Here is a 25,614-nt window from a genome sequence, read left to right as displayed (position 1 = left end):
ATGATAGAAGCCTAGGGATCCAGTCCCTTTCGAGGAATAGAGAAAAATGTAAGATGGAAAAGCTGACAGGCCTGTACCTGTCGAATTTCCGTATTGTCTGCGCTTGGCGTTTCTTGTTCTGATATTTCCTACTTTTTTTACTTTTTCCTCTTTTTTTTTCTGGGTCTCGGCGATAGGCGCCGGATCAGTCACGTGGGGACTGATAGCGGTCCAACTGATGAAGGGGCAATGGAAGTCTCAGCCACAGGGAAATGAGGTTTTGATAGTCGACCCCAATAAAATGACCCTAAATCAACCTGAAAATATGACAATTACCATTGAAATTCCTGTTGTCCTCAATTGAGCGAGACACCGAGGATGATAAGATGGTCGCACGTCAAGGCGGTGAGACTCCACGGGGCGCGGCAGCAATACAGCCGGCAGAACGCGATACAGGCGGTATACGGGAAGAGGAGCAGCGAAAGGGAAGCGGCCGGCCAGTCAGTGAATCAATCTCCATCATTGCTGCTGCTGCTGCTGCTTTGCTGCTCTGCTGCTGCTCTGGTTCTTTCTCCCTCCGCCGCCGCCTCTCCTCCTCTTTTCCTCTCACCTCCAAGCTGCCATCGCTTCCCTAGCGCTTCAGACTTGGTGGTCTTTATCTCCAGACTCTTTTCTCCACACTACTCGCTCGCTTTCTGCTGGTTTCAACAATTTCCTCATCCAACCGTCTACCCTCCTCTTCCATGCCGCCCATCCTCCCGCTACGCTGCACTGTCGTCTTGCCCGCTTCGTGAGCGTTGACTTTCACCACCCCCTCCTCCGTACAATACTTCTTCTCGACAAGAGTTTGCGTGCGCGGATTCTGGCGAGTGCACTTCATACTACATATTGGTCAATACTTCCGAGTTCTTCTGGCTTGCTCCTATCCTCTCTCCGCGATCGCGGTGGTTCAGGGAACCGGACTCGGTCGCGGCAGCTGCGTCTTACGAGTTTCGCTGCTGGCGCATTACTGAACGGTATGTTCTTCGAGGCTTTTCTTATGGATACTTGGTTGGTGCCAGATACTCGCAATGTTGTCATGGCTCTGGGACCTCGAGACAGCGCCCTGAGCGTTGCAGTTGGGTCGGCGCAGTTCCCAGAGCCCAAACCGGGAGCGAAAGTCACTTTCGCTCCGTCTGGGGTGTGATCAGAACCTCCGCACCGCCTTTGGCAACCCTCTTTCTCCCCTCTCATCCTCGACATTTTCCTCTTCCACTCTTCTCCCCAGCTAATGAGTTTCATATCGCCTTATTTTGCCGTATCATGTTTTTTCTCAAGTTGTCTAACGTTTTGTTCTCCATTGAACTAGATTTACGACCCTGATCCTACCGACAACCACGGATTTGCCTACCCCCCACAGGTCTCCAGACCACAATCTCCACACACACAACGCCCTCAATTCTTCCTCTCTGACCTCCCCCCTCTCCCTACCGATAAACCTCATACTCGCGCATAACCATGGAGGTAGCCGAAAGCAGGGAACCTGTTTCGGTGGGTGCGCCAGCTGGAGCAGACTCTGCCGTCACCAATGGCGAACAGAACCTCCTTCTGGACGACTCATTCATGGGTGATGATAGATCTAGCAGTTTGAGTGAGATCGATGACGTATCTGAAAATATTCCATCCGACTATGAGTCTCCGAAGCCCGATAAAGTGGCCCCGGAAAATGATTCAGAAGCGGAAACGGAGCGCATTGAGGACTCACCAAACTTCCGTTCAAAAACAAATATCGTCGTGAGTGCCACTGGCTATGAGCCCAGTCCCAGCAAGCTGGCTCAGTCGACGACCTACGATGATGTGGAAGATGACGAAGAGCACGTGGCGGACGATTCCCCCAGTAAGCCTCGTGCTAAAACCACACGCACCGCTGAAGTGGCCGATGATACACCGGGACTCGATGACTCTGCGCTTTCAGAAAGCACTGGCAAGAAGCGCAAGCGGCTAGAGTCCGGTGACGAGGGGGGTATGGAAATCGACGAAGAAGATTTGCCGCCGCAGAAGCGCCGTGGCTCAGTCAAGAGCGACTTGAGCGACCCTCCGCCGGATGACCTCGTACTCACCCCCGAGCCAATGGACGAACCCCCCAAGCTTGTCGAGGAAGACATCGCAACCGACGACGTCCCTGAGTCGACCTTGCCTGTGGTACCTGCTAAGGGTAAGAGAGCCAAGAAGGGTAAGCGGAAGGGTCGGAAAACCAGAGATGCCGACGATGAAGCCGATAACGGCGCGCTTGAGACCGGCGCAGAGGCCGATGACGTTGGCGATGATGATGCCGCGGAACGTGGTGAAGATGCGGATGACGGTGAAGCTGCTGCCGCTAAACTTGAGGAAGAGTGTAAGTTGCCCCAGAGATGCTTGCTCCAATTACTCTGATTCTGATCTTCATACCTAGCAGCCAAGAGGATATCTGCGATGGATTCTCTCGCCGTATTAGAACGGGAGTTTGCGACCCTACGAGACAAGTATGAGCCCACGCATCTTTGTGTGATACAAGCAGATTACTAATTACATGGCTGCTAGGATCTATGACGAGAGGATTTCAAAATTGAATCGAGAGCTAGAGATGCTCGACGCAAAGAATCCCACGCATCCTGAGTATCTGCGGCAGCTTGAATGCATCGGGCGGTATCGCGACACGAAAATCAAATACGAACAGACACTCTTTCAGTACAGGATGAAAGCCTTGTTGAACAAGAGCCTAGCTGAACGTGCACAAGCGCATAGCACCTTCTTCCAACGGACACGAGATATTCGCGAAAAGCATTCAAGTGCGATCAGCAAGCAGTTTTACTCTATCCAGCACGATCGCTTCAAGACGGATGAGATTAGCCCGCAACATTACATTCCGTTCCCCACCCGCCGGTCACAGCAGATCGCCCACCAAACCGCGTACAATCAAGAGGTGTCTGTCATGGCAGGAGTTGCCAAATACGTCGGCTTTCCAGCTGCACCTGCGCTGTCCGCTGCACGACCATCGGAGCTTGATGAGGATCTGGAAAAGATGGGTGTAAGTCCAATCAGATCATGAAACTTTTCCGACAGTGAACGTCCAATCTAACATGGCACACGCAGATCTCCATCGAACCGCGAGTTCCCGCATCGCAGGCTCAGTCCACGCTTCCGCGGGGTGCCATGCCGGCCATGTCATCGAACGTCTACCGCACAGCTGCAGAAGAAGCTTTCTTGGAGCAGACGCCATGGGCAAATCCGCAGCATCCCATACATCAGCACCAGCAGCTGCCACAACGACCGCAGAGTCGGGTCTTTGAGAATCCTCGGGCTCCTGTGTTCACAACACCTGCCGCACAAAAACGAGTGGTCGACATACACGCACCCAACGGGTCTGCCTCCACAATCGCCGAAAACTCCTCAGCCAACAACACCCCTTACGACCAAGAACAACACCCTCAACATCCCGGACCCTTTGCAAACCCTGATTATGAGGCGGAGAGGAGATCTGGGTTCCGATCATTAAGTTCCTCTCCCCTCGATGTACGCAAACCACATCCCGCCTCATATAATACAACACTCGGTCACCGCTCTCCCCAAGGGACCTCTCAAAACGCCGCCTATTCACCACCTTCGGCCCGACTCGGTCTATTTCAGTCGGCTACCGTAAAACGTGATTCCTCGCCGCCACTCTCATCTCGACCGGTCAACTCCATTCATCAGCCAACGGGAATCCTTGGCCCTGGGTCGAATCAGATGGCGGCGCGATAATAAAAATCCATCACGCGACAGCAAACTCACCATCTACCATCATTTCTTCTGAGGTGTGGGCATTCTCCATAGCTCAATGTACAGGGCTTCGCTTTCAGGTGTTGTAGAGTGTTTTTAATGTATGTACGGATTTGGCATGTATGACTGGCACCAACAGGGACGAATTCAAGTGATCTATCTATTCTGCAATTTCTGCCGGTTCCTCTTATCTCACTGTTTTTTGATGAGGAACTGCTTTGGGGCAATGTGTGAATATGGGCGAACGGATGCATCGGCTGATAGCTAATACTTTTTGCTGGGGGTTTCTTCTTGATCTTTTTTCCAGACAATCACCGTCTTCTCTTCTTTCTATCTCTTCTTCTCCTTCTTATTATTCTTGCTATTCACGATACATACTACATATGCCCACGGTGTTATGTCTTGTCCTTTTTGCTCTCTTGGCGTTGTTGGGATATGTGTATTCTTTTTCTGTTTATTACCACGGAAAGCCGTGCATAGGAGGTTTATTAGAATAGAAACTCTCTTCACTGATCAGTGCAACTCTTCAATCCTTTAATTGATCCTGTTCTCCTGCCATTCACCATACACGGGATGTTAGTACTCTTGTTCCTAGTAGTTGTATCCGTAGGTACCTCTCAGAAGGTACCGAGTGAAGACAGTAAGTGTCCTTACCAAGCCACAAGCCACGCGTACCGGAGAAACATCTCCGCGCGGAATTAATTCCAAAGCTACAAAAGCCATGTATTGATTAATACTCTCCCTTGGTATAGATTGAAACTCAAATTAAAAGATTGATAGATAGATAAGCCCCACTAACTCGAATATATGGACACCATCCCCCACATCTAGATAAGATAACTCACTACTGTAGTACTTATAGTAGTACTACCACCACGGGGGAAGACTCAGTTATGATTTCCCAGACAATAAATTGATTGGCTATTTAGTCTATGCGAGTGACGCAATCAGAAAGGAGGAGGGGGGAATCATCCGTAATGGAGGTAGGTATTGATAGATTGACTTGTATGTATGTATGTATGCATGTATTCTCTTTCTCTGATTGAGTCTGATACATAACAGGGTAGGTGTTTCTTTAAATGCGAGGGGGTGTGTTGGTATTGGTTACGGACGCTTCCTCTTCTTGCTCAGGTGGTGGTTGGGGTGGCATCTGGTTGTGGTTGTTGTTGTGGTGGCGGGGGAGTGGGGTTGGAATCATCCGTGCCGTTGGTGAGGGGGGTGTTGGACTCTGATGATGCGATAGGGCGGGATGCGAGGATGGTTTGCTGCTGCTGAGACTGAGATTGAGGAGTCTGGGATGGTGTTTGTTGCCCTTCTTGTTGTTGCTGTTGCTGCTCTTCGGTCTTCTTGGGACGCCATTTGGCGAGTAATTTACCGGCCAAGGGACGGGATTCTTCGTCTAAAGTGTGGGGTAGAATGGTTAGCGCTGGGGTAGTCTGTGCGGGGGAAGATTGCAACATACAGGTATCGTAGACGTCCTCAAGGGCGTTGAGACACATCTCCCGTGCGGGGGGTCGGAACATTATCAGGTACCTTGGAATGTTGTTAGCTTCTTGATACATGAGGTTTCCTCTCGCCTTTTGGGTGGGCATGGAACGTACAGGAGAGATTGAATGCATAGGTTCACGCGTTCTGGATCCTTTGCTAGACTGGCCACTCGCTTTGTGATTGGGATCGTCACCTCGGGTATCTCACTGAGGAAGCGGATGAAGATCTTCGTGTCCCGAGAGTCCAGGTACGGGAGGAATCCGTCCAGAAGTCGCAGGACCCAGTGGTCGTAGTGTAACGGGACTGTTACCTCCTCATCCTCTTCGCGCCGATGCTGCGCAGTAAACTCCATTTGCATCCGATCGTTGTACCATTCCTCGTTAAGCCACATGATGCCAATGTTTACGCGACCGCGAAAGTCCTCTAGGATATATCGGTAGAGGGTTTCTCGGATCGAGTCCGATATTGGGGCCTTTCCCTTCTCGGCTTTTCCGCTTCCCGGTTCCAGACCAGCTGGGGCCCGAGTGGCAAGTCTAGTGAGCAGGGTCACCCAAGCGTCACGGTCGAATGTGCTTCCAGCCAGGCGAGCAAAGCCTAGCTGTTGCTGACTCTTCCCTTTGGCTGGGTTAGGGGCAACTCCGGTGGACGTCAACATGCCAAACACTCTCCCAACAGCACTTCGACCAATGTCTGCAGCCTCGTCTTCCGTCAGAGGCGGTGGCTGGGGTAGGACGAAAGGGCCTAGAGATACTAGGTCGGGTTGGAGGTCGGCCACTTCAGCGGATACGGCTTCCGCTTGCTCGGCTGCTGGTTCGGGAATGTCCATGGGCTGATACTCGGGTTCGTAGTCGTCGTCATCTTCTGCCTCCGCCGGCGCTGCCGGAGGCTGAGCAGCCTGCTGCTTCTGAATTGTTTGATACCGCATACGTATCGCCTGCGGCTCCGTTAGCACTGGTTTTTCTTCCTTATATAGTGTTCAGCATACCTCAATGGACTGCTGCATCATCGACTGGTCAACACGACCTAGAAGGGGAACAACAATCTTGAGTACAATATCGGTAGGCAACTGCTTCACATCGAAGTTCGACAGCTCCCTGTCTTCGGTGAGCGTGAAGAGCTGTGAATAGCTAATCGGGCCTGGTGGCAACGGCGGAATCTTGATCAGGGCTGGCGTTTCAGCATCGAGTTTCGCCCGTTTAGTGTTGTCTAGCCCGTCCGTTGGCTCAGTAGGCAAACCGCGCTTCCGCGAGGCTTCGTCGGCGACTTCTATACGCGATTGCATCAATCGGTCGATATATTGCTGCATCTTGCCTGCCAGGGGGTGGTTGGGGTTCCTGAGTAGATCCATCAGCAATCCATCCCGCTTATCTTATGCCACCATGTTGTCTCACCTCTTGAGGATATTGATCATCACCGCTCTCGCGGTCCGTTCCATCGACTTGACACCAACTCGGACCGAGGGAGTTATGGGAGCGCGCACTTGTCTCGCAGGGTAGAAGTTCATGATCGCGTTGATGATCTTATTGCCCACGGACGGTCGGGTTCGGATGAGGACGGCCAGGCAGTTTAAAGTCGCATTGACGAGAAGAGGATCACTTGGAAAATGTTAGCGACATCTTACGTTGACTACCGCGAATGGAAAGGGCCCTTAAGTACCTTGAATCTTCTTGGAAGACAGACAGAAGTCGATCCAGCAATCCGGACGCCTCTGCTTCCAAATTTGGGAGAGACAGGATAGCATGGTTTCGGGGCACAATGGCCAAGGAGGTCTCATTCTGGTCGGGTCGCTAGAAAGACAGCGTTAATCTCAGCGGAATACGCAAGATCTCAGTGAACATACTCTAGGGTCGGCGATGGGACCATGCGTCTGCACGTGGACGACTCGCTGTACGAACTTGATACAGCAGATCTTGACGGGGAAAGGGAAGGAGTCCCATCGACGCAGGATGTCCTGTTTGATGGCGGTCATGTTCTCCCAGGCGGTTGCCTCTGCGGGGTGATTGATACTGCAAGGTCAAGCGTTAGTACACTGCGAAGCCCAATGGGTGCTCTAAATCACATTGCAGCACCATGCAGCAATCTACGAGAGCTCTCCCGAGGGGGGGCGAAACAGAAGCAAGCATCAGCCACCTACATATGCCTAAACACCAGCGGATACAAACTGGCCGCATTCTGCACTATATGTTTCAAAACCATGGGATCCTTTTCCGGCAATTCCAATATCTCTCGTAATGTCTGCAGCACATTCGGGGCCAACTGTTCCTTCTGAGTCGATGCCAACGCGGGACTGGCAAACGTCTCGGCCAGGAACTCCGACCCCCATCGTCGCAACTCCAGGCGTGTATTTGCGCCAATTAACGGAAGAACACCGTTCACGATCTGTGGGTAGAAGGCAGCATCGCCAAGGACGAGGTTTCGGGCGGCGTTGAGCTGGGCGATCTGATCGACGAGGTGATCGGTCGACTGAGCCATTACGACTGGTTCAATGGCCGACTGAGCCGGCCAGATGGAAGGAAGGACGAGGTTTGAAAGATCGGATTTGTAAAGCAAAAGGGGAACTGGTTGGGTTTGTCTACGCAGGGGAAGGGGAAATTCACGGTGCAAGCACCGGGCTTAGAATGCGACTAGATAATCTGCCGACGCGGCGCATACAGCGTAAAGGTGAGTACCGGTGATTGGTAGATATGAGAAGAAAACAACGATGACTCGGGCGGAAACAATGAGGTAATGTAGGTAAGAAAAACCAACCGAGAATCCCGAGGGAGGAGGAGGAAAGGAGGAGGATAATGGTAGTTGTTGATGGTGGAAGAAGTCAAGCTGAATGAATGGATGGACGGAAGCCGAAGCAGGAATCTGGCCGGCGCTTGACACAATGATCACGTGAGTCTGTCTCGCGGCATCCACCGTCATTTCCCTTATCCTGTCTGTCCCCCATCCTCATTCCATATCTATTGACATCCTTTCCATTGGACCATCATTCTCATCCAGGAAGAGCTCAAAATTAATGTGTCTTATTGGCCGTTGATAAAAGCATCTGACTCCGGTGCATTCTTAGTATAAACGCTCATTATGCAGGTGTCAGGGATTCTACCCTAGATCTATTGATGATCGGCCGGCACTAAGATGGCCTCGAGCACACCCTTGGGTCCAGTATAAGATAAACTTAGCAGCATGTGGATATACAAAGCAGCACTGCTAATACTGTCTAAAGTGCCTTGTACCTGTCATCCTCAATTCAGAGACAATGCTAGTAGAGTCAAAGAGAAATTCAGTCAATACTGTCACGTAGTACAGTCCAGACAGCCATATACCACATTTCACCAGCCATTATCATGCCAAAATCCGGTTGAAGAGTGGATCCTTCTCGAGCAATTGGGAATCCCCAGCTTTCAGGGTGATGCATACTTCCCACATTGGAGTCGACCCACTTTTCTCCAGGGACGTCCGTGACGGCAAAAAGATACACCCACCAGGGACAAGCGTGAGCCCGGGCTCGAAGTCTACAATGTGGCCCAGTCCAGCGCCAAAGTCTAGCGAAAAGACCTTGAGACCTCTCCAGCTGGTTACAATGATCCCCGCGGGTCCTGCTTCGACCTTGGTCCAATCTTCATAGTCGGCGACGGCGGCTGATGCGCTATACATGAGAGTCTTGTCCATGGATGTAAGCTTCATGCGGATACGCAGTGCCAACTGGGCTAGATGTAGAAGATCTGCATCATTTCCTGTCTGGCCTGCCATCTCCTCAGGATAGATATCGTCATGGACAGGGAAAATCGCGTTCCCCAGGTAGGTCTCTGGTAGCGGAGGATCAACTCGGCTTCGCAAATCAACGGCCATCAGAAAATCAGCGCTTTGGGTTCTGTCTGCTCGCTCCGGGTGAAGGGCTCGGTCGACACAGATGGCCAGTATTGCGGTAATAACATCGTTGCTAGAGATCCACTCCGTGGACCGCAACTGCGGCATGAGTTGAGTACAGATGTCTTTCACCTTGGCTACTTTATCGGGTCTGAAGGTGTATCTCTTCGTCTCGACAATAGAGGACAAAGCAGATTCCATTGCATTCCATTGCTCAGTGGAAATGTTGGGATCAAAAACAGGCGTTCCCAGCTCAATGCTGTGGTCGAGGCGCTTCACACATTTAGATGGAAAGTTTGCGACTTCCTTCCGGAGGTCAGCATGGGTCTCCGCGATAGTCTGCACGAGGCTGGTTGTGATTTCTTTGTTCGTTGACTTGCAGCACTCGGCGACTGCTTCCAGGATCACACCGGCCCCGGTACCATCAAAGACGCTGTGCCAGAAGGACATGGCCACAATGATCCTGCTATGAAAGACATTTGCTTGAAAGCGAAGAACAGGACGCTGTTGGGAGGCTGGAATAAATGTGGGCAGAGGGAGATAGGACTGAATCGGGTGAGAATGAGAGTCTGCATCGCCGTCAAAGTGCTTGATCTTCAGCATAGGGACATCAGAAAGAGGGACACATGGGGGCGCAATATGCATTCGGTTCTTGGGCCCGTTTGGCACACTGTAGAGAACTACATCTCCGGCGAGCCAGGGCAATTCTGAAATCAACTTGTCAATCCCTTTCTGGAGGGTGGAGAGGGCTGTTTGCGTGTCGGTCGTGTCGAAGTACAGGATATACGGCAGGAAGAGCTTCGCCGGGATGTGGTCAAGTGGGCTTAAAGCCAGCAGACCAGGGCTATCCGACATGCTGGAAGATTGATATGAGGATAAATCAAGTGGAATAATACAGTCACGGAGTTTGGTGTTGGTCAACGAGGTGATGATTCTCGCCGTTCAGACAAAATCTTTGATGCAAACCATGTCCTTGACAGGTTGCGGTCGTCCCATCCCTCCTGAATGCCCTTTAAAGCAGCCCACTACGGCCGTTCAACTCCGAAATTAATAGACCAGCTAACAAAGAAACGGTGTAACCGGGGTTGTTGTTAGTCTGACGCCGCCACATACATAGATTGCGCCTCCCAATAAGGTGCAAGATGCCATCAGATTCGAGCCAGTCAGGGCTGAGCCGGCTGATGTGGGTTCATGACAAAGTCCGAGAGCCATTCTCGCAGCATTACGCCTTGATTATGATCATCGACGGCTGACCTTTACTGTGTAACATATCTCTTATGATCTTTATGTCAATAAGCGAGGCATTGACACCATCTTGGCCGTGGCAGCCTCCGCGATCAACGGTCACTCCCCGGTTCATGCGCCAAGTGGGCCACTATGACAGTCCCGAATCGAATGATGGTTCACGTTCGCCTCAAACAACAAAGTGGCACAGCACCGGCCCACTTGGTCACTTTCAGGATTGGCTTCCCTGTTCAATAGATTAATTTCATTTCTATTATGTCTTTTAACAGGACATCTACCCTGCAGTCGGCCGCATGGGGGACGGATCCCTGCAAGTACACGCACTTCATTATTTCAGTAAATGGATCGTCGCGATGTCTGGATTTAACTTGACAGGGACGCCGGCCAGGGGGCTATTGTCAGGTTGTTTGCTTGCGGATGCGTCTTTACTGTTTCTATACTCGTTCAAATCAGCTCCGAATGAGGAAGTAAAACCAAGGCCAATGAAGTCACCATAGCGGCTGACAAGAAAATGACCGGTACAAATGGCTCTCCGATGCATCTTCCTGATCCGGCACCTCCAATGGTGTACACAGTGAGGGGAGTGATTGGCGCATTCGGTCTTCTCACTCTGATGGTTTGCTGTCTTCGAGTATGTTTACATTTCCACAATGGCAGCATACACGGGCTGATTGACCTGCGTCTCCCTAGCTCTATCTTCGAGGATTTATCATGCACGCTCTCGGTCTGGATGACTGTCTTGTTCTTCTTGCCTTGGTATGTACTATTTTCTACGGAGAATGGAGATGAACCCGCTCTTAACCGCCCTGAGCAGTCCATGGTCCTTGTATTCGCGGCCCTCTCCATCATCCTTACGACGTACGGGATTGGCTACCATCAGGATACTGTTCCTACTGCAGATATGATCATGATGGAGAAGGTTAGTGCCTTTTCTGTCCTTCTATAAGTATCTGCTGACTTACCGTTTCAGTACGTATATATCTTGTTCTGCCTATATCTCTGGGTGGCCTTGGCTGTCAAATGTAGCCTTACTGTTTTTATCATGCGGGTTTTCCCAACCAAATGGATCCGGCGGATTGGTCTGGGAATCATGGTGCTCATGGCCATCGTGACGATTTCAGGGGAACTACCCTTGATCTTCCAGTGCTGGCCAGTGCAGGCAGCGTGGGACTCGACCATTCCCCACTCGAAGTGCTTTTCAAATGCCGTGTTAGAGAACCTCCAGCTATATCAGGCGATACTGATGTTACTATTCGATGTGAGCATTATCACTCTTCCGATGCCGACTATCTGGAAGCTTCAAATGCCAATTCAGCGTCGTTTATTCATTATTGGTCTATTTTGTCTGGGTATGTTTGCATACTTGTCGCTTTCCTTTCCCTAAACCTCCTAGACTGATGATTGAAAGATTCGTGGCATGCAGTGCCGGGCTGGCACGCATTCCGCTATTGGATTTTCAAGTCAACTCGACTGACTATACATGTATTTCCTCTCTTTTCTCCGTTTATATAAATTAATTTCACTAACAGCACATCCTAGACGTCGGTGCTGTTCCACTCATATTGATGAACGTCGAATATGCGCTCGGCCTAATCACCGGCTCTTTGCCTTCGTTGCGCGTGCTGCTCAGAAGCATTCCGGGGCGGAACAGCAGCAAAAAGAGCACCGATACGAGTCGAGATTGGAGAAACGGCCCTGGTCATAGCGGATACCAGCTCAGCGAACGGAGTCACTGGGCCCATAACTTCAAGGGCAAGGGTAAGCTGAATCTTGAGAGTTGCGATAACGAAAGCCAGCAGCGCATAGTCGTAACCACGACAGTGGAACAGGTATAGATACTGCTGATAAATGCTATCATTATATTCTCTTCCTTATAGCCTAAGACTTTCTAGCAGAGTATATAACCATCGCGTGATGCTGTAGTTTAAGGCATATAGTGAAGTGTTGGGAGGTAGTTGGAGATAGTATAGAAGATCTTACATGCAAGGCGATGGGGGAGTAAACGAAAAGCATATAGGTGAAACAGTCTTGCAAACTACTACTGTCATGGTGAAGTTCATGTTGAAAGCGAGCAACCACTAGTAGTAGTATACTAGTAAGAAATATATATTTAGTAACTGATACTACTACAATTTCAAGAGAGTCCAACCTGATGCTAATGCACATCAATAGCACAATCTACTGCACTTAATCTACGAAAAAACCATCAAGACAACCGCATATAAAAGCGTCAAGCAATAAAAACCAGTATACGGAGTATAGGGTAAACAATAGTTAAATCCCCGCGGCTCCGCCTCGGCCAGCCACCACCAGCCCGCCAAGCCCGGGCCGAAGCCAATCCCTCCCCCAATGAAGGCGTCAGTTCAAATCCGCGATCCTCTCCAAAAGTTCCCCGTCCACCTCCGAAAAGAAAAAGACGGCGCGCCCTCTTCATAACACCAGTCAGTCAGCACAGACTCAAACCTTTCCACAATGCCTGCCGGAATGTACGTCCTAATACCCCTTCTATTGCCTATTACACCCCATCCCAGGCAGAACAAACTACTCGTCCACCCCCCACCACGACCTACTACCCCGATCACCCCATCCCATCCATTACATGACACAGATACAGACACTGACTTCATACCTTTAATGAAACCTACAGCTTCAACTCAACCTACTACGGCAAAGACTACCGCGCTGGAGCGGCCCTTCTCCGTGCCCGTCGTCCGTACCTGTTCAAGAATGCCTTTACCGGTCTGGCCTTGGTGTCTTTTACCATTAGTGTTTGTACGTCCATAATCATCCATTCTACCCGGTCTTGTGCTTGTGCTTGACATTATCGTTGTGCGCATGCGCAATTCTATCTCTTTCACAGTCACCGTACCCATTGAAAGAATAATGAAAGCTAATGTCATCTCTGCCGTATAGACGCCTACACCATCCGCGCCGTCGGACAGGATGAGTTCTCGGATGTGAAGATTCCCGATGAGCCGGCTAAGAAGCAATAATTGATTTGACTGTTGCATTTGCGGAATACTGTTGTCGTTGTTTTATCATATTTCCGGTTTCAGCGTATGCTGATCGAGCTGTGTGTGCATGGATTGATTTGATTTGATTGTTGATGGTGTATTGGGCTTGGAGTTAGGCTTGAGAATAACTATGAATATACTGTATATTGTTCTTTCTGTGTTGGGTTTGTGCTGGGTTTGGGGGTGTGTGCGTGTGTGTGGTGGTGGGTTGGATGTGTGAGGGGAGGATGTTGATGCTAGGGAAGGGGAGAGATGGATGTGTGTAGATGGTGTTGCTGATCAAGTGGAAATCTCTGCTCGCGTCTTCTTATTATTTTATCTGTATATTATTCGAAGGATATCCGTGTTCATTGTGTCATTACTATTCTGACAAGGTTCAGCTGGTTGCTTAAAGGGTGGAAGTACAGTCTACGCTTCTAACCAAATGCACAACTTCTATAATTCCGCCTATATGGTGTTGACACGTACAAGAACATGGAATTGAAAATGACATGCTAAGAAATGAAGAAGGGATCGATTTTACACCAAACCTGGTATCTATCAACGACACCAGGCCTTTTACTCGGTCCGCAGGACACGAGGGCCCTTGCGCTTGGTGGCGCGCTTGCGCTTGTGGCCCTTGTCAAAGGCCACCGCGTTGTTGTGGTCACGGCCGAGGTTGTCGAGATCCTTGACCTTGTAGATACGGATGATCCAGTTCTCACTGGTGAATGCCTCCTCGAGCGTGTTCAGCTGAGGGCCTTCCGCGGGAAGTCGAGATCCACGCACACGGTCAACGGCCTGGCCGGGACCGAACAACGAGTTGAAGTTGTAGTAGGACATTTTGTACCTGCAGTCATTGTTAGTGTCATATCTATGCCAGGGCAAATAGGGGATAACTTACATCAAGCTGTTACGCATGGTGGGGGTGGCTCCGTCATCCACCCGGTACTCACCGCGGGCAGTGAAGAAGTCACGCTCCTTGACCTCGTCGGGCCAGATACCCTCGGCGATACGGACCATCCACAGGAACTTGTTGATGTCGTCACCGGAGTAGCCCAGCAATCCACCAAACACCACCAGCACGTAATCAACATCGTGCTGACGGAGGATGGGGTAACTGACCTCCTCGCGGGAGCTCATCGCCTTACCAACAGTGGCAATGTGGGTGTTGTTCCACGTGTTGTTGTCAACCAGGGTAGGACGGTCCGCCATACCACCAATCTGGTAGCCGTAATCCCACCAGGACATGATCTTGGCGTTGTGCTCGGTGTTCTGGCGGAGCCAGTAGTATGCCTCACGGTAGTCATCGATAATGTGCTGGCTTCCGTCGGGCAAGCGGCTCGCGAGAACTACAGAAGGGGAGGAGTAGGCGTTCGAGGTGACCCAGGTGCAGTGCGCAACGAAGAGAAGCAGATAGATGACAACGGAGGAGGTCATGACAGCCTTGGACAGGTAGGACGTGACACCGACATCGGGCTTCCTGGTGGAACGAAGACCGTCCGAGTTGTCCTCGTTCGCCTTGGCGCGGGGGTTGGGGCCGTTCTTCGCGAACACATACGTGTCGAGAATGGTGGAGAGGGCCAGAGCAGCCGCAACACAAACAATAGGGGTCAGGGTCAACATCAGACGAACCATGACACCGGCGAAGTAACTGGCAAGCACCGAGTAGATGATGACAAAGACGTGCTCATCCTTGAGATCGCGGAAGCACATGTAGACACCAGCAGGGAAGAGCCAGATCAAGAAGTTCAGATCAAAGAAGAAGGCGGGCCAAGCGGTGGGCTGGTGCTCGGAGACGGACGCAATGATAGGGATGTGGATCTTGGCATAGCCGGTATCCCACAGAGAGTAGAAACGACCGCTCCATGGGGCAATCACTCCGGACACGGTGAGGACGACAAGTCCGACGAAAGCGATTCCGAAGACAACGATGATCATGGTAGTCAGAAGTCTCTGGAAGTGCTTGCCCGGGATGAAACCACGGACGAAGTCAGCAAAGGCCACGAGCTGGATGAGGCCGAAGACACCTGGCAAGGTCAGTACAAACTATCTTCTCTAACGGTGAACGAAAGTACACACCAAGTGCAGACATGTGGTCGCTGTTGCGAATCGGCAAGAATCCGACGAAGGGAATCTGCATACTGGCCAGAGTTCCCAGAGCATACCAAGTGGTGTAACTGATATAGATGCGGGAGCTGTATCTGCCCATGCACAGAAGAACAAAAACGTGCAGAGGGATCAGATTGGTGATGAAGACATAACCACCCCAGGCAGACACCATGTAGCCGTAGAACAAAGCTGCCAGAGAACCCCACATGATGGAGCCGTTCTTGACAGCCTTGATCCACAGGAAGAAGGTGAACACCAGCAGGAAAATAGCAATGGCCTCGTTATCGTAGCTGCCCGCGACGGAACGAGAGATGTATCCAGGGACGATACCCATGAAAGCAGCCGCAAGAAGACCAGCGGAGGGGGATGTCGCCATCTCGCGAGTCAGGAAGTACATTGCCAGCGCAGTCAGACCGGAGAAGGCCGGGGCAAGCAAGACACAGATGTTACGGATATCGACAGGGATGGTGAGGAAACGCAAGACGTGGTAAATAACACCGCTGGTCACCATCAGACCGGGGTATAGCGTGCCACCAGTGACACGTCCCAGGGGGTGCCATGTTCCTGAGCAGCATCGTCAATCAGTATATGGAGGTAAGGCATGCTTGGCAGGAAGAACGTACGGTCGTCGAACCAGTCCCAGAAGCTCTCAAAGCCATGGGAGACCAGATATTTTGTTGCGCGGAAGTTGAACCAGGGGTCGACTGTAGAAATGAGCTACATTAGCATCGGTTGCCTCTGAATGGAGCTGCCTGCACACGGTGTCGAATGCCGGATCCGCGGTAGCGTCAAGGTATAGATGGAGGATTGGTATCAAAACATACACTCGTGAATAATACTCTCGAATCCTAGAGGGTTAATGTTAGTGACGATAACTCAATTGATCAAATATATAAGTCAAGAGACGTACGGATAACACTGAACAGACGACTGGACACAGCAGCAGCGGCAATGGTAGCTAGAATGATAATCCGCAGAAGGCCGCGTGTTGTTCTGCCGGAGTTACCCTTCAAGAGGACATCGAGGGGTGATTCGGCCATAATGGCCAGGGGAGAAAAGAATAAAAATCCAATGGGAAAGAAGATGAGCAAACAGCCCTCGACCTGTCCCGGGAGCTGATGAGAGGGAAGGGTTGGGTGGTGATGTGAACGGGGGAATGAATTGAAGAGTGTCGAGAGCTTCGCAAGGTGGTCTCTTCTGGGGCTTGGCGCCAGGTACGTAAGTCACCCAAGTCAAACCACAATACTTTGTTACTAGTTCCCTTTTCCGTTGCGGGTTTGGGGGATTTCCTCCGAAACGTCCCCGCACCGTCAGTGCTTAGTATCAGCGCAAGTCCAGTCGACCATCAGTCGAACATCAAAATCGTTACGCCCCTGTTTCAAGAATATTCACTTTAAAAATAAGAACTTAAACTCTCGCGATCGCTCAACTCACATCTCACCATGGATCTTCCCCCGCTCACACAAGAGCAACTGACCGCGGTCGTCGCCTCTGCTAAATCGCCGACGGAGCTCTACGAAACACTATCAGACTATGAAAGCGAAGCTTGTCTGCTCTCCATGAAAAAGGGCAACCACACGGAGCTCCTCAGCCTTTACTATTCTACTTTCTTCTTCTCCAACCTTCTCGTAGACAAAATGTAAGCTATTCCCGAGCTACTCCCCCACAGTTGGCAAATCGCTAATCCGCAGTTCTTCAGTCCCGAAGCCCGTCTATCGACACAACGCGTGCCACAAGAATTATTACAAAATGACTCGTCGCTACAGAACTGCTTGACTCTTCTCCGAGCTGTCTGGCAACGGAAATATGAACAAGTCTATAAGATTCTGCGAGAACTGCCGTGGCCAGAAGCACTCCGACCCATAGTCCAGAGTTATGAATGTAAGGCAAACCGTCCTCTCGAATATGCCTTGTCTTTGCTACATCATTCATATACTGACCGTACCTAGCTCATTTCCAGGAAAAGACGTTAAAGGAGGTCAGCAGGGCCTATGAGGCGATAAGGCCAGCAGCCGCTGCAACCTATCTCGGTCTGGATGCTGCCGCCGCACAACAGGGTGACCCGGCCATCATGCAGAAGTTCATAGCGTATGGATGGACATGGGATCAGGAAAAAGGGCTGTTGCACCCGAAACCGATCGTCGACGATGTCCCTCAGAAGGATGTTCGGTTGTATAATGAACTGAGTCAGGTCATGGCCTTGATCGGAAACCGCCGGAGTTAAGAGTATCTGGGAGTCTGCAAAAACAGGGGCTACCTTGCAACTCGATTATCCTACAGTAATAGCGGAACATGACGGAGAGATTGGGTGACTACATATCTAGAGCGCAACATCCCGGGTCCGCACGTAACGACTTGACGGCGTCACGGAGCATATCATAGAACAGCCCCATAACAATGGGCATAATATTGCGCAAGCGCACTCAGTACGAAAAAGAAGATCAGCAATGAAACCGAAGCATACAGAATCTCTTGCTCTTCTGGTCCAACTGTAGTGATACAGACGCACAACAGCCCAGGGTATGTACAAAATGCGGGGATGATGTCTATAGGGGAAAAAGAAAAATCATTCCTTTCGCTCGCAATGACACGACTCTGGGAAATTAGACCAAACAATAATACATAATCGGGGCCGACCCGAGATCTCTCGCCTATACCTTCAGAGAGGTACGACTCTTAGAGAGATAACTGCAACTTCATCTGCGTGCCGTATACTTCGATTCCATTCTAGTTCTCGCCAGCCTTCATCTTCAGGAAAGCCTCAAGGTCAAACCGGCTGTCCTCGGGATCCGTAATGACTGTGCAAGTTCCCTAGTTAGCATTGGGGGGTCCGGTACATGCCGCTGGGGGTTCCAATTGGGACTGCAATTCGGCACTGGTAAAGGGGATTCAGAGTATGGAAAAGCTAGCACCAAGACGTACCTCCGCTGTTTTGCGTGTCCTTGGGCGCCGTCTTCTTCCTCCACTCAGCCTTGGCCTGCTCGATCAGGCGCTCCTGGCGGGCATATTCGCGTTCGGCCTCGGCGTGCTTAGCAGTGGCGGTGATCGAAGACTGGTGGTAGAAACCGTAGACGAGACCGGCAACGAGGGCCGAATAGCGCAGAACCTGGATGGGCGAAGGGAGCGGGTTAACCTCGAGGGTCCTGTATCATGACAATGGGTCCAGGGCGGATACTGATGACACTCACGTTGACACCCTGTGTGGTAGCCATCTTATGAGAACCCTGGCCTCCGGAGCGGCGAATGGAACAGATCAGTGAGACGAAAGATAGCAAGGCCGGATTCCGAGCGACCGTTATGAAGGGATCGACTGTCAATGGCTGGCAATCGGACAGGATACTTTGAGAGCTGGTAAAGACGAAGTTCCTGTCGCGAGTTTTTCCGGACCGTCGGGCCCTTTGGCGCTTATGTCATCACCAACCCGGGTTTCCCTGGGCGCGGGACAGACACGGGGAAGTTCAAGGGAACGCGAACGAACCCTCCCCGTACTTTATTTACTTCGTCCCCAAGTTGAAAGACCAGCCAGTTCGTGGTCTGGAGGGTTTCACCTTCCGTTACTCCCCCTCCTCCCCATCATGTCCTCGGCTATGCAACAGCGCAAGGCCGAGATCCTTGCCAAGAGAGCCAAACTCGCCGAACTGAAGCGGCAGAGAGAGCTGCGGCAGAAGGAATTCTCGCAAACCCGAGCTAACACCGGCGATGCTTCTGAGGTACAGAGACCCTTTCCCCTCACTTATAGTTGCTCATGTCGCTTGAGAAGGGCCAGCGCTTATTTTTACTTGCCTTTCTAGGTTGTCTCTCCTGCCCCCAGCCGCGCAGATAGTCGAGCTGAGCTCGATGATCTTATCTCACGTTTGGTTGACCGCCCGGGGTCGGCTTCCATCAGCCACGGGGCCGATGGCCTGTCACGAAAAGGAAGCAGGCCTAATTCAGTCCTGAGCGCTAGCCAACTCAGTGGCGACAACACGGAAGCATTCAGTCCGACTACGCGACCACTTTCACAGTCAATTGCTGTTCAAACAGTCGGAACGGAGCCGTTTGTCGCGGCTCCTGAACCACAGCACGCCCCTGAGCCCAAACCCGAAGTTGTCACATATAGTAAAGGGGTCCAGACGGACGACTTGAAACCATCAGGCGCCACAGAGTCAGATGATGAAGAGAACAATGGCAGCAAGAGAGATAGCGAACGCGATGAAGAGATCCGGAGGAAGCTCCGCAAAGAGATCGAGGAGGAGCTGCAGGCCACTCAACAGCATGCTGACAATGAGGCCAGCGCCGAGGCCTTAAATATGCGTTACCCGCTCCGTACATTAGATGATGACGAGTTAAAGGCTGTCACGTCCTCTGAGGACTTTCTGGATTTCGTTGAACGATCTGCTAAAGTCATTGAACGGGCACTGGACGAGGAATATGACGTGCTAGCAGACTACGAGCTTGGAGGCGTGGATGGTGAACTAGAAGACGACGATGAGCATGGACGGAAACGGCGCGGAATCAGGGAAGTCTGCCAGTTCTGGGACGAGCGATGGAGCAAGAAGCGTATGATCAGTGATCTTAGCTTTTCGCCGAAGGTTGGTCGCTTTCATCATCATTGTGAGCTTCGCATTGAGATCTGACATCTCTACAGTTCCCCGAACTTGTTCTGGCTGCATACACCAAGAACCCTTCTGCCCCTCATGAACCCGATGGTCTCGTCCAGATCTGGAACCAACACCTTCACTCCCGACCGGAGTATGTCTTTCATTCTACCTCCGACATCTTGGCCGCCAAATTCTCCCCATTCCACCCTAATCTCATAGTTGGCGGTTCGTACTCGGGGCAAGTACTACTTTGGGATACTCGGTCGTCGCGCGCAGGCGGTGGCGCTCCCGTTCAAAAGACGCCGTTGACTGGCTCTGGGCATACTCACCCGGTCTACAGTATTTCCATCATTGGAACACAGAATGCCCATAACATTTTGACCGCATCAACAGATGGCGTAGTCTGTGGTTGGACGGTCGACATGCTCTCCCAGCCTCAGGAATACCTCGAACTATCGACTCCCCCGCCCTCGAAAACAGAAGATCTTGCACCCACGACGATGTCATTCCCGCAGTCTGACCCCACGTTCTTCATCGTCGGTACTGAGGAAGGAGGGATTTACCCATGCCATCGTTACGATAGAGCCGGTGCCAAAGCTGGTACCGACCATCGCCTCGTGTATCGCGGTCATAAAGCCCCGATCATGTCCACTGCATTCCATCCCGCTCGCGGTCCAGTTGATCTGGGCGATCTCATGCTTAGCTCTAGTCTGGATTGGAGCGTGAGGCTCTGGCGCATCCGTCCGCCGGCTACGACTGCCCCTGCAACCTCTGCCATAGCCACAACTCAAGTCGTGGAGCCTATTCTTGACATTAATCGTGAGGATGTAGTATATGATGCACGATGGTCGCCTCACCGCCCCGGTGTCTTCTCTCTCGTCGATGGTGCTGGAAACCTCGAAGTCTGGGATCTTTACACGGACACTGAAGTCCCCGTCGTGAAGACGACACCATCCAAGGGCCGCGGAGGCATACTGACGAGAAGTCTCAACAAGGTAGCCTGGGAAGAGCGCGAGGGCAGGCGCATTGCAACGGGTGGACTCGACGGTGTGGTTACTGTCTTTGAAGTCGGAAAGGGTCTCAGCGGTACTCCAGAAGACGTGCCTGCCGATGAATGGGCGGGCATGAAGAAACTCGTTGGAAAGTTGGAACAGCAGGACCGGACCAACTGATGCGCATTCAGCTGCTTTTGCGAAATAGAAAGGAACGAATGACCGTCTTGTGACTTCCCAACGAACGAAGCGACAAGGTCGGTTTATTGTCTCCTTCGCTCAAGCCTGTCCTCGCCAGCCAACAATCCATCGATCCATCCATCTGAGGTGCTTTAGTCTTCTTCCCGATCTGTAACACATTTTGAGCGGCGCCGCTGTTTAGTTTATCATATACCCCGAGGCACCTCGTTGATGTATCTTTATTTGTTCCAAGCTAGAGAAACGAAATGAGTTCGAAGATTTAGAGCCAGCCAAGATCTGTACATACTACCTGCTCAACCGCAATGGTCCTTTTAATGGAACCAGATGCCGTAAACGCCTAGTAAGACAAGTTCTCTTCGGCCTATATAGTTGTGTAGTCACTAGTCACAGATGGCGACTTTCAAGTTCTATCATTCCCGTCGTCAGATTTCGACCAATCCATGTATGTACAGCACTACAATCATTTATGGCTTTTGACAGCCTCAATAACCCCCTCCCCACCACCAGGCGGCTGATGGAAAATGATCTTCTCCAGACCAACAGAATTAAGCAGCTCACGCCATTGCTTCTCAGACCGCTCGAACGCGCCAACCTGGACCATCATCATGATACTCATGCACGCAGTGGGAAAGTCACAATGTCTATCTGGGATGATAAACTCATTGATAATGAGGCGGGAATACCCCGGTTCCATAGCTTCGACGATATTGGTGAGGATTTGACGGGCTTGCTCATCGGCCCAGTCATGAAGGATCCAATGCAGATAATATGCTCGAGCACCTGCGCGAAATAATTAGCGTCGGTGTGTTTGAATGCGGTCTTGGTTTGCGAGTCATGGAGGCATCGTACCTTTGACTGGCTGCGGAGTGAAGAAATCGTGAGGCATCAGGTCAGTTCCTTTCGGGGGAGTCTTTATGCTTGATACAACGTGTGGCAGGTCTTGGAGGACGAGACGGCCAGGAAGGCAGGGGATTTTCTCGTTCAAGGCATGCAGGTAGTGGCCCTCGCCTCCTCCGATGTCGACGAGGAGGACGTTGGTCGCTGAGTTGTTGAAACCGTCGGTGATAGAGCCTTTGATGTCGAACCAGTCGGCCCAGTTCGGGGTTGTTTGCTGTTTCAGGGTCATCCATTGTTGGAAGTCCTTTGCCAGGGAGGGGTTGTGGCCAAGCCATTCGAAGTAACTGAGCTCTGTGTTCATTGCGAGCTGGAAGGGTGTGTCTTTGGCGGATTTGGGAAATTGGTTGTTGTTATTGCGGAAGAACTCCGGGGCTCGCGTGGTACAGAAGTTGCCAATATCGAAGCTAGAGTGGTATCAGATGAGGGTGTGCTGGTATGCTGGTATGTCTGAGGGGACTTACCATGCTCGAGTTGTGGCTTCGAAGGTAGGCTCAGCCATTACCATTGTGAGGGGTGATGGTTTGTATAACTGGACATCTTCTTCCAGAACGTACCCAGAAGCTGCGAGCAGCCTCATGATTTGGTCTAAATGGTACCATGTCAGTATGCATTATTCAGAATTCTGTCAGCATATGTGTTTGGCGCATGCCATGCTGCTGCATCTGCAAACTTATTACGATCGACCCTTCCAGAGTGGGACCGCATAGACAAGAAGCGTGTATCCATCGCTGACCCACGAGTTCAAATTCGATGAGGGCTAATATGGAGATTGATAAGATAAGGGAGATCTACCCACGAGAACTACACTTGCGCCGGATTTGCTGGCGATCTGCTGTGTGGTGGTTGCATGGCTTTGATTGTCTCTGATGGTCTTGAAAACATCGAGTTGGACACCCATACGAAGTGCCATCAGAAGGACCGAATTCTTTTCATGCAAGTTAATGGGCAGCAACGGAAATGGACAGCATACTTCTGAAAACTTACCATAACGACATCCTGAATGACTGTCTCGGCTGGAGAGCCCAAGGCTGCCAGTAACCCCTGTGCGGCTTTGATGGCCTTGAACCGGGTGGTATCGTCAATTCCATCTCTGCTGGATTGGACGGCGCTCGTTAGCTCTGATATCTGATGATCAAGAGACATCTTCTAGTCCGGCTTCTCGTGTTGTTTTGCTCTTCCTTGGTACTAAGTGCAATAACCTGCAAAGACGGGTGAACGTACAGGAGCCAACCTCAAATGTCGCGGATAGAGGGCTTTAGTATGATGAAGGGATAATCGGAACAAAAGCTGAAGGATCGCAAGCGTGGGGCCCCTGACTCGCGTGATGGAGGATACCCGATAACGAATGAGATGGGAGATCGAGCCCGAGCACGATGCTAGCGTGCCTTAGTGGACACAAATCTGCCAGGAACTGGACACTCGACGGCATAACATGTGGGCATAGTATCGGATCGAGGGTCGGTTCCAGAGTCTGTGCAAGCCATCCGAAAACCATGTGGGGATCGGCGGAGATTGAGTTTCGCGAATGATGCGAGAACCATTGACTTGGATACTCTTTTGCCCGTGGCACCAGCACGGCACACTCAACATTACATTATGTAATTGACTGGATCCATCGTCCAAGAGTTTCAACACGGTCCCAGTGAAGCCGGATGCTCTCATTCCAAGGAACATGGCTGAAGCTAACAGCTGTGGTCTTGGCCCTGTGCGCAATTAAAAGATGAAATTCCCTCACCCTTTCAAGGTCCTCTTGCTTCGACAATAGTTGTAGGCTGCAGATGCGTGAAACCGTTGCAGTAGCAGCCTGGGACCTCTAATGGCAGATGAAAAGTTGAGTTTCAGGTGGCGATGAATGCACGATCCGATTCCGATGTCCCGTACAACGGCGATGCGCTGATAGGCGTGTCCGTTGCAATTGCCGTTGTTCAGATCGTGGTGGTTATAGCACGCTTTTATACACGGCGACGCCTGCAACAGCTGGCCTTTGCTCTCGATGATTATCTGATTCTTCTGGCATTGGTACTTGCCTGTCTTTCTCATCACCACTGCTTCATGCTTACATTGTTTGCAGATCGCCAGCGTAGGCCAATCGGTTTTGTACATTATCTGTAAGTGGAATTTTTCGATGATAGCGAGACCAAGCACTGACCGCTGGATTTCCTTTCGCATAGTGGTCAAACTCGCAGGAGTCGGACATCACATGGAATATGTCGAAGAGACGCCTGAAAAGCTGGTGATCTTGGAGAAGGTATAACCCATTAATATGGTTGTTTACCTCGAGATGCACGCCTAACATAATTTAGGGCCTGTACGCCAACGAGATCCTCGACTTCCCGTTCACAGTCACACCAGCGAAGATTTCCATCCTGGTCTTCTACCTCCGGATCTTCACCACTCGATCATTCAAAGTAATGGCCTACATAGTCGGTGCTATCGTGCTCGGACACGGCCTCGGCATCCTATTTGCAGCCATCTTCCAGTGCTGGCCGATAGCATACGTCTGGGACAAAACCATCGAAGGAGGATCATGCTTCAATCAGTTGGCATTCTACCGCTACGTGTCACCGCCAAACATCTTAACAGACGTCCTCATCCTGATCATGCCATTGCCATATGTCTGGAAACTACACACGCGAAAGGGGCAGAAGTTAGCTTTAACAGGAGTATTCCTTCTCGGCAGTTTGTAAGTAGTATATACTTCAGCACCCCAACATCACCGGAATGAATTAACCCCCCACCAGAGGAACCGTAGCCAGTATCTTACGAATGACAATCTTCTTTCAAGAAAACGCCACGACCGACCCAACCTGTACGTCCCTCCCCTGTTCCAAATCCATGAATAACCCTACTAATCACCTAGTATTGAAATACAGGGACATCAACCAGCCTCGGCGTCTGGACCATCCTAGAAGGCGGAATCATCATCATCGCCGCCTGTCTCCCGCCCATTTGGCCATTGATCATGCACATCCTCCCTCAACAGCTACGCAGCAAGGATTCCTCGCAGACTCCGCAGCGCTATCATCATCACCACTACCCAATTAACCAGGCTAATAGCAAGACTCCGGAGGGGTTTTCTCGACTCGGAGATAATAGTCAGTCGCGTGGATCGCATGTCCCGTCGCTGGGGAGTCAGACGATTGTGGCGCGTGAGTCTGAGTACTATTCGGAGAATATCTTGTTGGAAGAGGCGGTGCATGGGTATGCGGTTGTGGAGAGGGAGGGGCCGTAGAGTCATAGGTGTATAGATGTATCATTGTTTTGGGTGTTATGTGCGTAATGATGAAATCTGAACTGATTTATAGTTATATAGAAGTAAACACTATAGAAACCCTTCACTTATTCTAGTAGCTGTATTAATGAGATCTTTATGAAAGATTATCATATATCTTAACTATATTAATAACTTCTGGTTATTTTTTATTGTTTTTAGTTCTTCAGTCTTCAAAAATAATATAAATATAATTAATACTTTACAGTTACTGGCACCGGGTA

The 25,614-nt window shown here is 50.9% G+C and overlaps 12 protein-coding genes across 12 annotated transcripts; 7 read left to right on the top strand and 5 right to left on the bottom strand.

Annotated features, from left to right (window-relative positions):
* Positions 1-18: 18 nt before the first annotated feature.
* Positions 19-1,165, top strand: BO88DRAFT_477064 (uncharacterized protein; the record flags this gene model as incomplete). The annotated part of the gene is given in 4 exon segments (XM_025711963.1): positions 19-543; positions 645-830; positions 850-870; positions 933-1,165. 4 exon segments carry the CDS (start codon positions 366-368, stop codon positions 1,163-1,165), a joined length of 618 nt encoding a protein of 205 aa, XP_025566160.1. The 5' UTR covers positions 19-365.
* Positions 1,166-1,321: 156 nt separating this feature from the next.
* On the top strand, positions 1,322-3,865 carry BO88DRAFT_211768 (uncharacterized protein). The gene is made up of 4 exons (XM_025701936.1): positions 1,322-2,353; positions 2,411-2,480; positions 2,539-3,025; positions 3,091-3,865. Exons 1-4 carry the CDS (start codon positions 1,477-1,479, stop codon positions 3,736-3,738), a joined length of 2,082 nt encoding a protein of 693 aa, XP_025566159.1. The 5' UTR covers positions 1,322-1,476; the 3' UTR covers positions 3,739-3,865.
* A 761-nt stretch (positions 3,866-4,626) lies between these two features.
* Positions 4,627-8,056, bottom strand: BO88DRAFT_402593 (RNA-processing protein PTA1). The gene is made up of 8 exons (XM_025706137.1): positions 7,379-8,056; positions 7,085-7,250; positions 6,901-7,031; positions 6,636-6,839; positions 6,230-6,578; positions 5,358-6,178; positions 5,219-5,289; positions 4,627-5,155 (listed from the first exon to the last, which is right to left on the bottom strand). The coding sequence occupies exons 1-8, from the start codon at positions 7,714-7,716 to the stop codon at positions 4,884-4,886; spliced, it is 2,352 nt and encodes a 783-aa protein (XP_025566158.1). The 5' UTR covers positions 7,717-8,056; the 3' UTR covers positions 4,627-4,883.
* Positions 8,057-8,574: 518 nt separating this feature from the next.
* Positions 8,575-9,954, bottom strand: BO88DRAFT_383175 (acetyltransferase; the record flags this gene model as incomplete). Its single annotated transcript, XM_025704660.1, has 1 exon — positions 8,575-9,954. The coding sequence occupies one exon, from the start codon at positions 9,952-9,954 to the stop codon at positions 8,575-8,577; it is 1,380 nt and encodes a 459-aa protein (XP_025566157.1).
* A 645-nt stretch (positions 9,955-10,599) lies between these two features.
* Positions 10,600-12,179, top strand: BO88DRAFT_441918 (uncharacterized protein; the record flags this gene model as incomplete). Its single annotated transcript, XM_025709921.1, has 8 exons — positions 10,600-10,699; positions 10,798-10,831; positions 10,924-10,975; positions 11,035-11,100; positions 11,159-11,263; positions 11,315-11,697; positions 11,753-11,826; positions 11,884-12,179. 8 exons carry the CDS (start codon positions 10,600-10,602, stop codon positions 12,177-12,179), a joined length of 1,110 nt encoding a protein of 369 aa, XP_025566156.1.
* Positions 12,180-12,770: 591 nt separating this feature from the next.
* BO88DRAFT_402592 (uncharacterized protein) lies at positions 12,771-13,810 on the top strand. The gene is made up of 3 exons (XM_025706136.1): positions 12,771-12,830; positions 12,992-13,116; positions 13,258-13,810. Exons 1-3 carry the CDS (start codon positions 12,817-12,819, stop codon positions 13,335-13,337), a joined length of 219 nt encoding a protein of 72 aa, XP_025566155.1. The 5' UTR covers positions 12,771-12,816; the 3' UTR covers positions 13,338-13,810.
* Positions 13,781-16,618, bottom strand: BO88DRAFT_383169 (dolichyl-diphosphooligosaccharide--protein glycosyltransferase subunit STT3). The gene is made up of 6 exons (XM_025704659.1): positions 16,360-16,618; positions 16,274-16,297; positions 16,073-16,153; positions 15,420-16,013; positions 14,242-15,367; positions 13,781-14,187 (listed from the first exon to the last, which is right to left on the bottom strand). The coding sequence occupies exons 1-6, from the start codon at positions 16,487-16,489 to the stop codon at positions 13,917-13,919; spliced, it is 2,226 nt and encodes a 741-aa protein (XP_025566154.1). The 5' UTR covers positions 16,490-16,618; the 3' UTR covers positions 13,781-13,916.
* Positions 16,619-16,730: 112 nt separating this feature from the next.
* Positions 16,731-18,009, top strand: BO88DRAFT_211627 (CSN8/PSMD8/EIF3K family protein). Its single transcript, XM_025701935.1, has 3 exons — positions 16,731-17,088; positions 17,149-17,330; positions 17,399-18,009. Exons 1-3 carry the CDS (start codon positions 16,892-16,894, stop codon positions 17,671-17,673), a joined length of 654 nt encoding a protein of 217 aa, XP_025566153.1. The 5' UTR covers positions 16,731-16,891; the 3' UTR covers positions 17,674-18,009.
* Positions 18,010-18,176: 167 nt separating this feature from the next.
* BO88DRAFT_383165 (ATP synthase subunit e) lies at positions 18,177-18,708 on the bottom strand (the record flags this gene model as incomplete). Its single annotated transcript, XM_025704658.1, has 3 exons — positions 18,638-18,708; positions 18,372-18,555; positions 18,177-18,247 (listed from the first exon to the last, which is right to left on the bottom strand). Exons 1-3 carry the CDS (start codon positions 18,659-18,661, stop codon positions 18,177-18,179), a joined length of 279 nt encoding a protein of 92 aa, XP_025566152.1. The 5' UTR covers positions 18,662-18,708.
* Positions 18,709-18,922: 214 nt separating this feature from the next.
* BO88DRAFT_402588 (putative dynein intermediate chain) lies at positions 18,923-21,488 on the top strand. Its single transcript, XM_025706135.1, has 3 exons — positions 18,923-19,159; positions 19,241-20,020; positions 20,077-21,488. The coding sequence occupies exons 1-3, from the start codon at positions 19,025-19,027 to the stop codon at positions 21,199-21,201; spliced, it is 2,040 nt and encodes a 679-aa protein (XP_025566151.1). The 5' UTR covers positions 18,923-19,024; the 3' UTR covers positions 21,202-21,488.
* Positions 21,489-23,262, bottom strand: BO88DRAFT_441913 (sterigmatocystin 8-O-methyltransferase precursor; the record flags this gene model as incomplete). Its single annotated transcript, XM_025709920.1, has 5 exons — positions 21,489-22,002; positions 22,072-22,523; positions 22,581-22,704; positions 22,912-23,044; positions 23,104-23,262. The coding sequence occupies 5 exons, from the start codon at positions 23,260-23,262 to the stop codon at positions 21,683-21,685; spliced, it is 1,188 nt and encodes a 395-aa protein (XP_025566150.1). The 3' UTR covers positions 21,489-21,682.
* Positions 23,263-23,598: 336 nt separating this feature from the next.
* BO88DRAFT_360239 (uncharacterized protein) lies at positions 23,599-25,374 on the top strand. Its single transcript, XM_025703846.1, has 6 exons — positions 23,599-24,138; positions 24,191-24,227; positions 24,291-24,367; positions 24,423-24,802; positions 24,861-24,928; positions 24,993-25,374. The coding sequence occupies exons 1-6, from the start codon at positions 23,968-23,970 to the stop codon at positions 25,349-25,351; spliced, it is 1,092 nt and encodes a 363-aa protein (XP_025566149.1). The 5' UTR covers positions 23,599-23,967; the 3' UTR covers positions 25,352-25,374.
* The last annotated feature ends 240 nt before the right edge of the window (positions 25,375-25,614 follow it).

This window comes from Aspergillus vadensis (genome assembly GCF_003184925.1).
Source record: "Aspergillus vadensis CBS 113365 unplaced genomic scaffold BO88scaffold_4, whole genome shotgun sequence".
NCBI lineage: Eukaryota > Fungi > Ascomycota > Eurotiomycetes > Eurotiales > Aspergillaceae > Aspergillus > Aspergillus vadensis.
The sequence above is the reverse complement of the archived record's forward strand: the minus strand, read 5'-3'. Positions and strand labels throughout refer to the sequence as shown.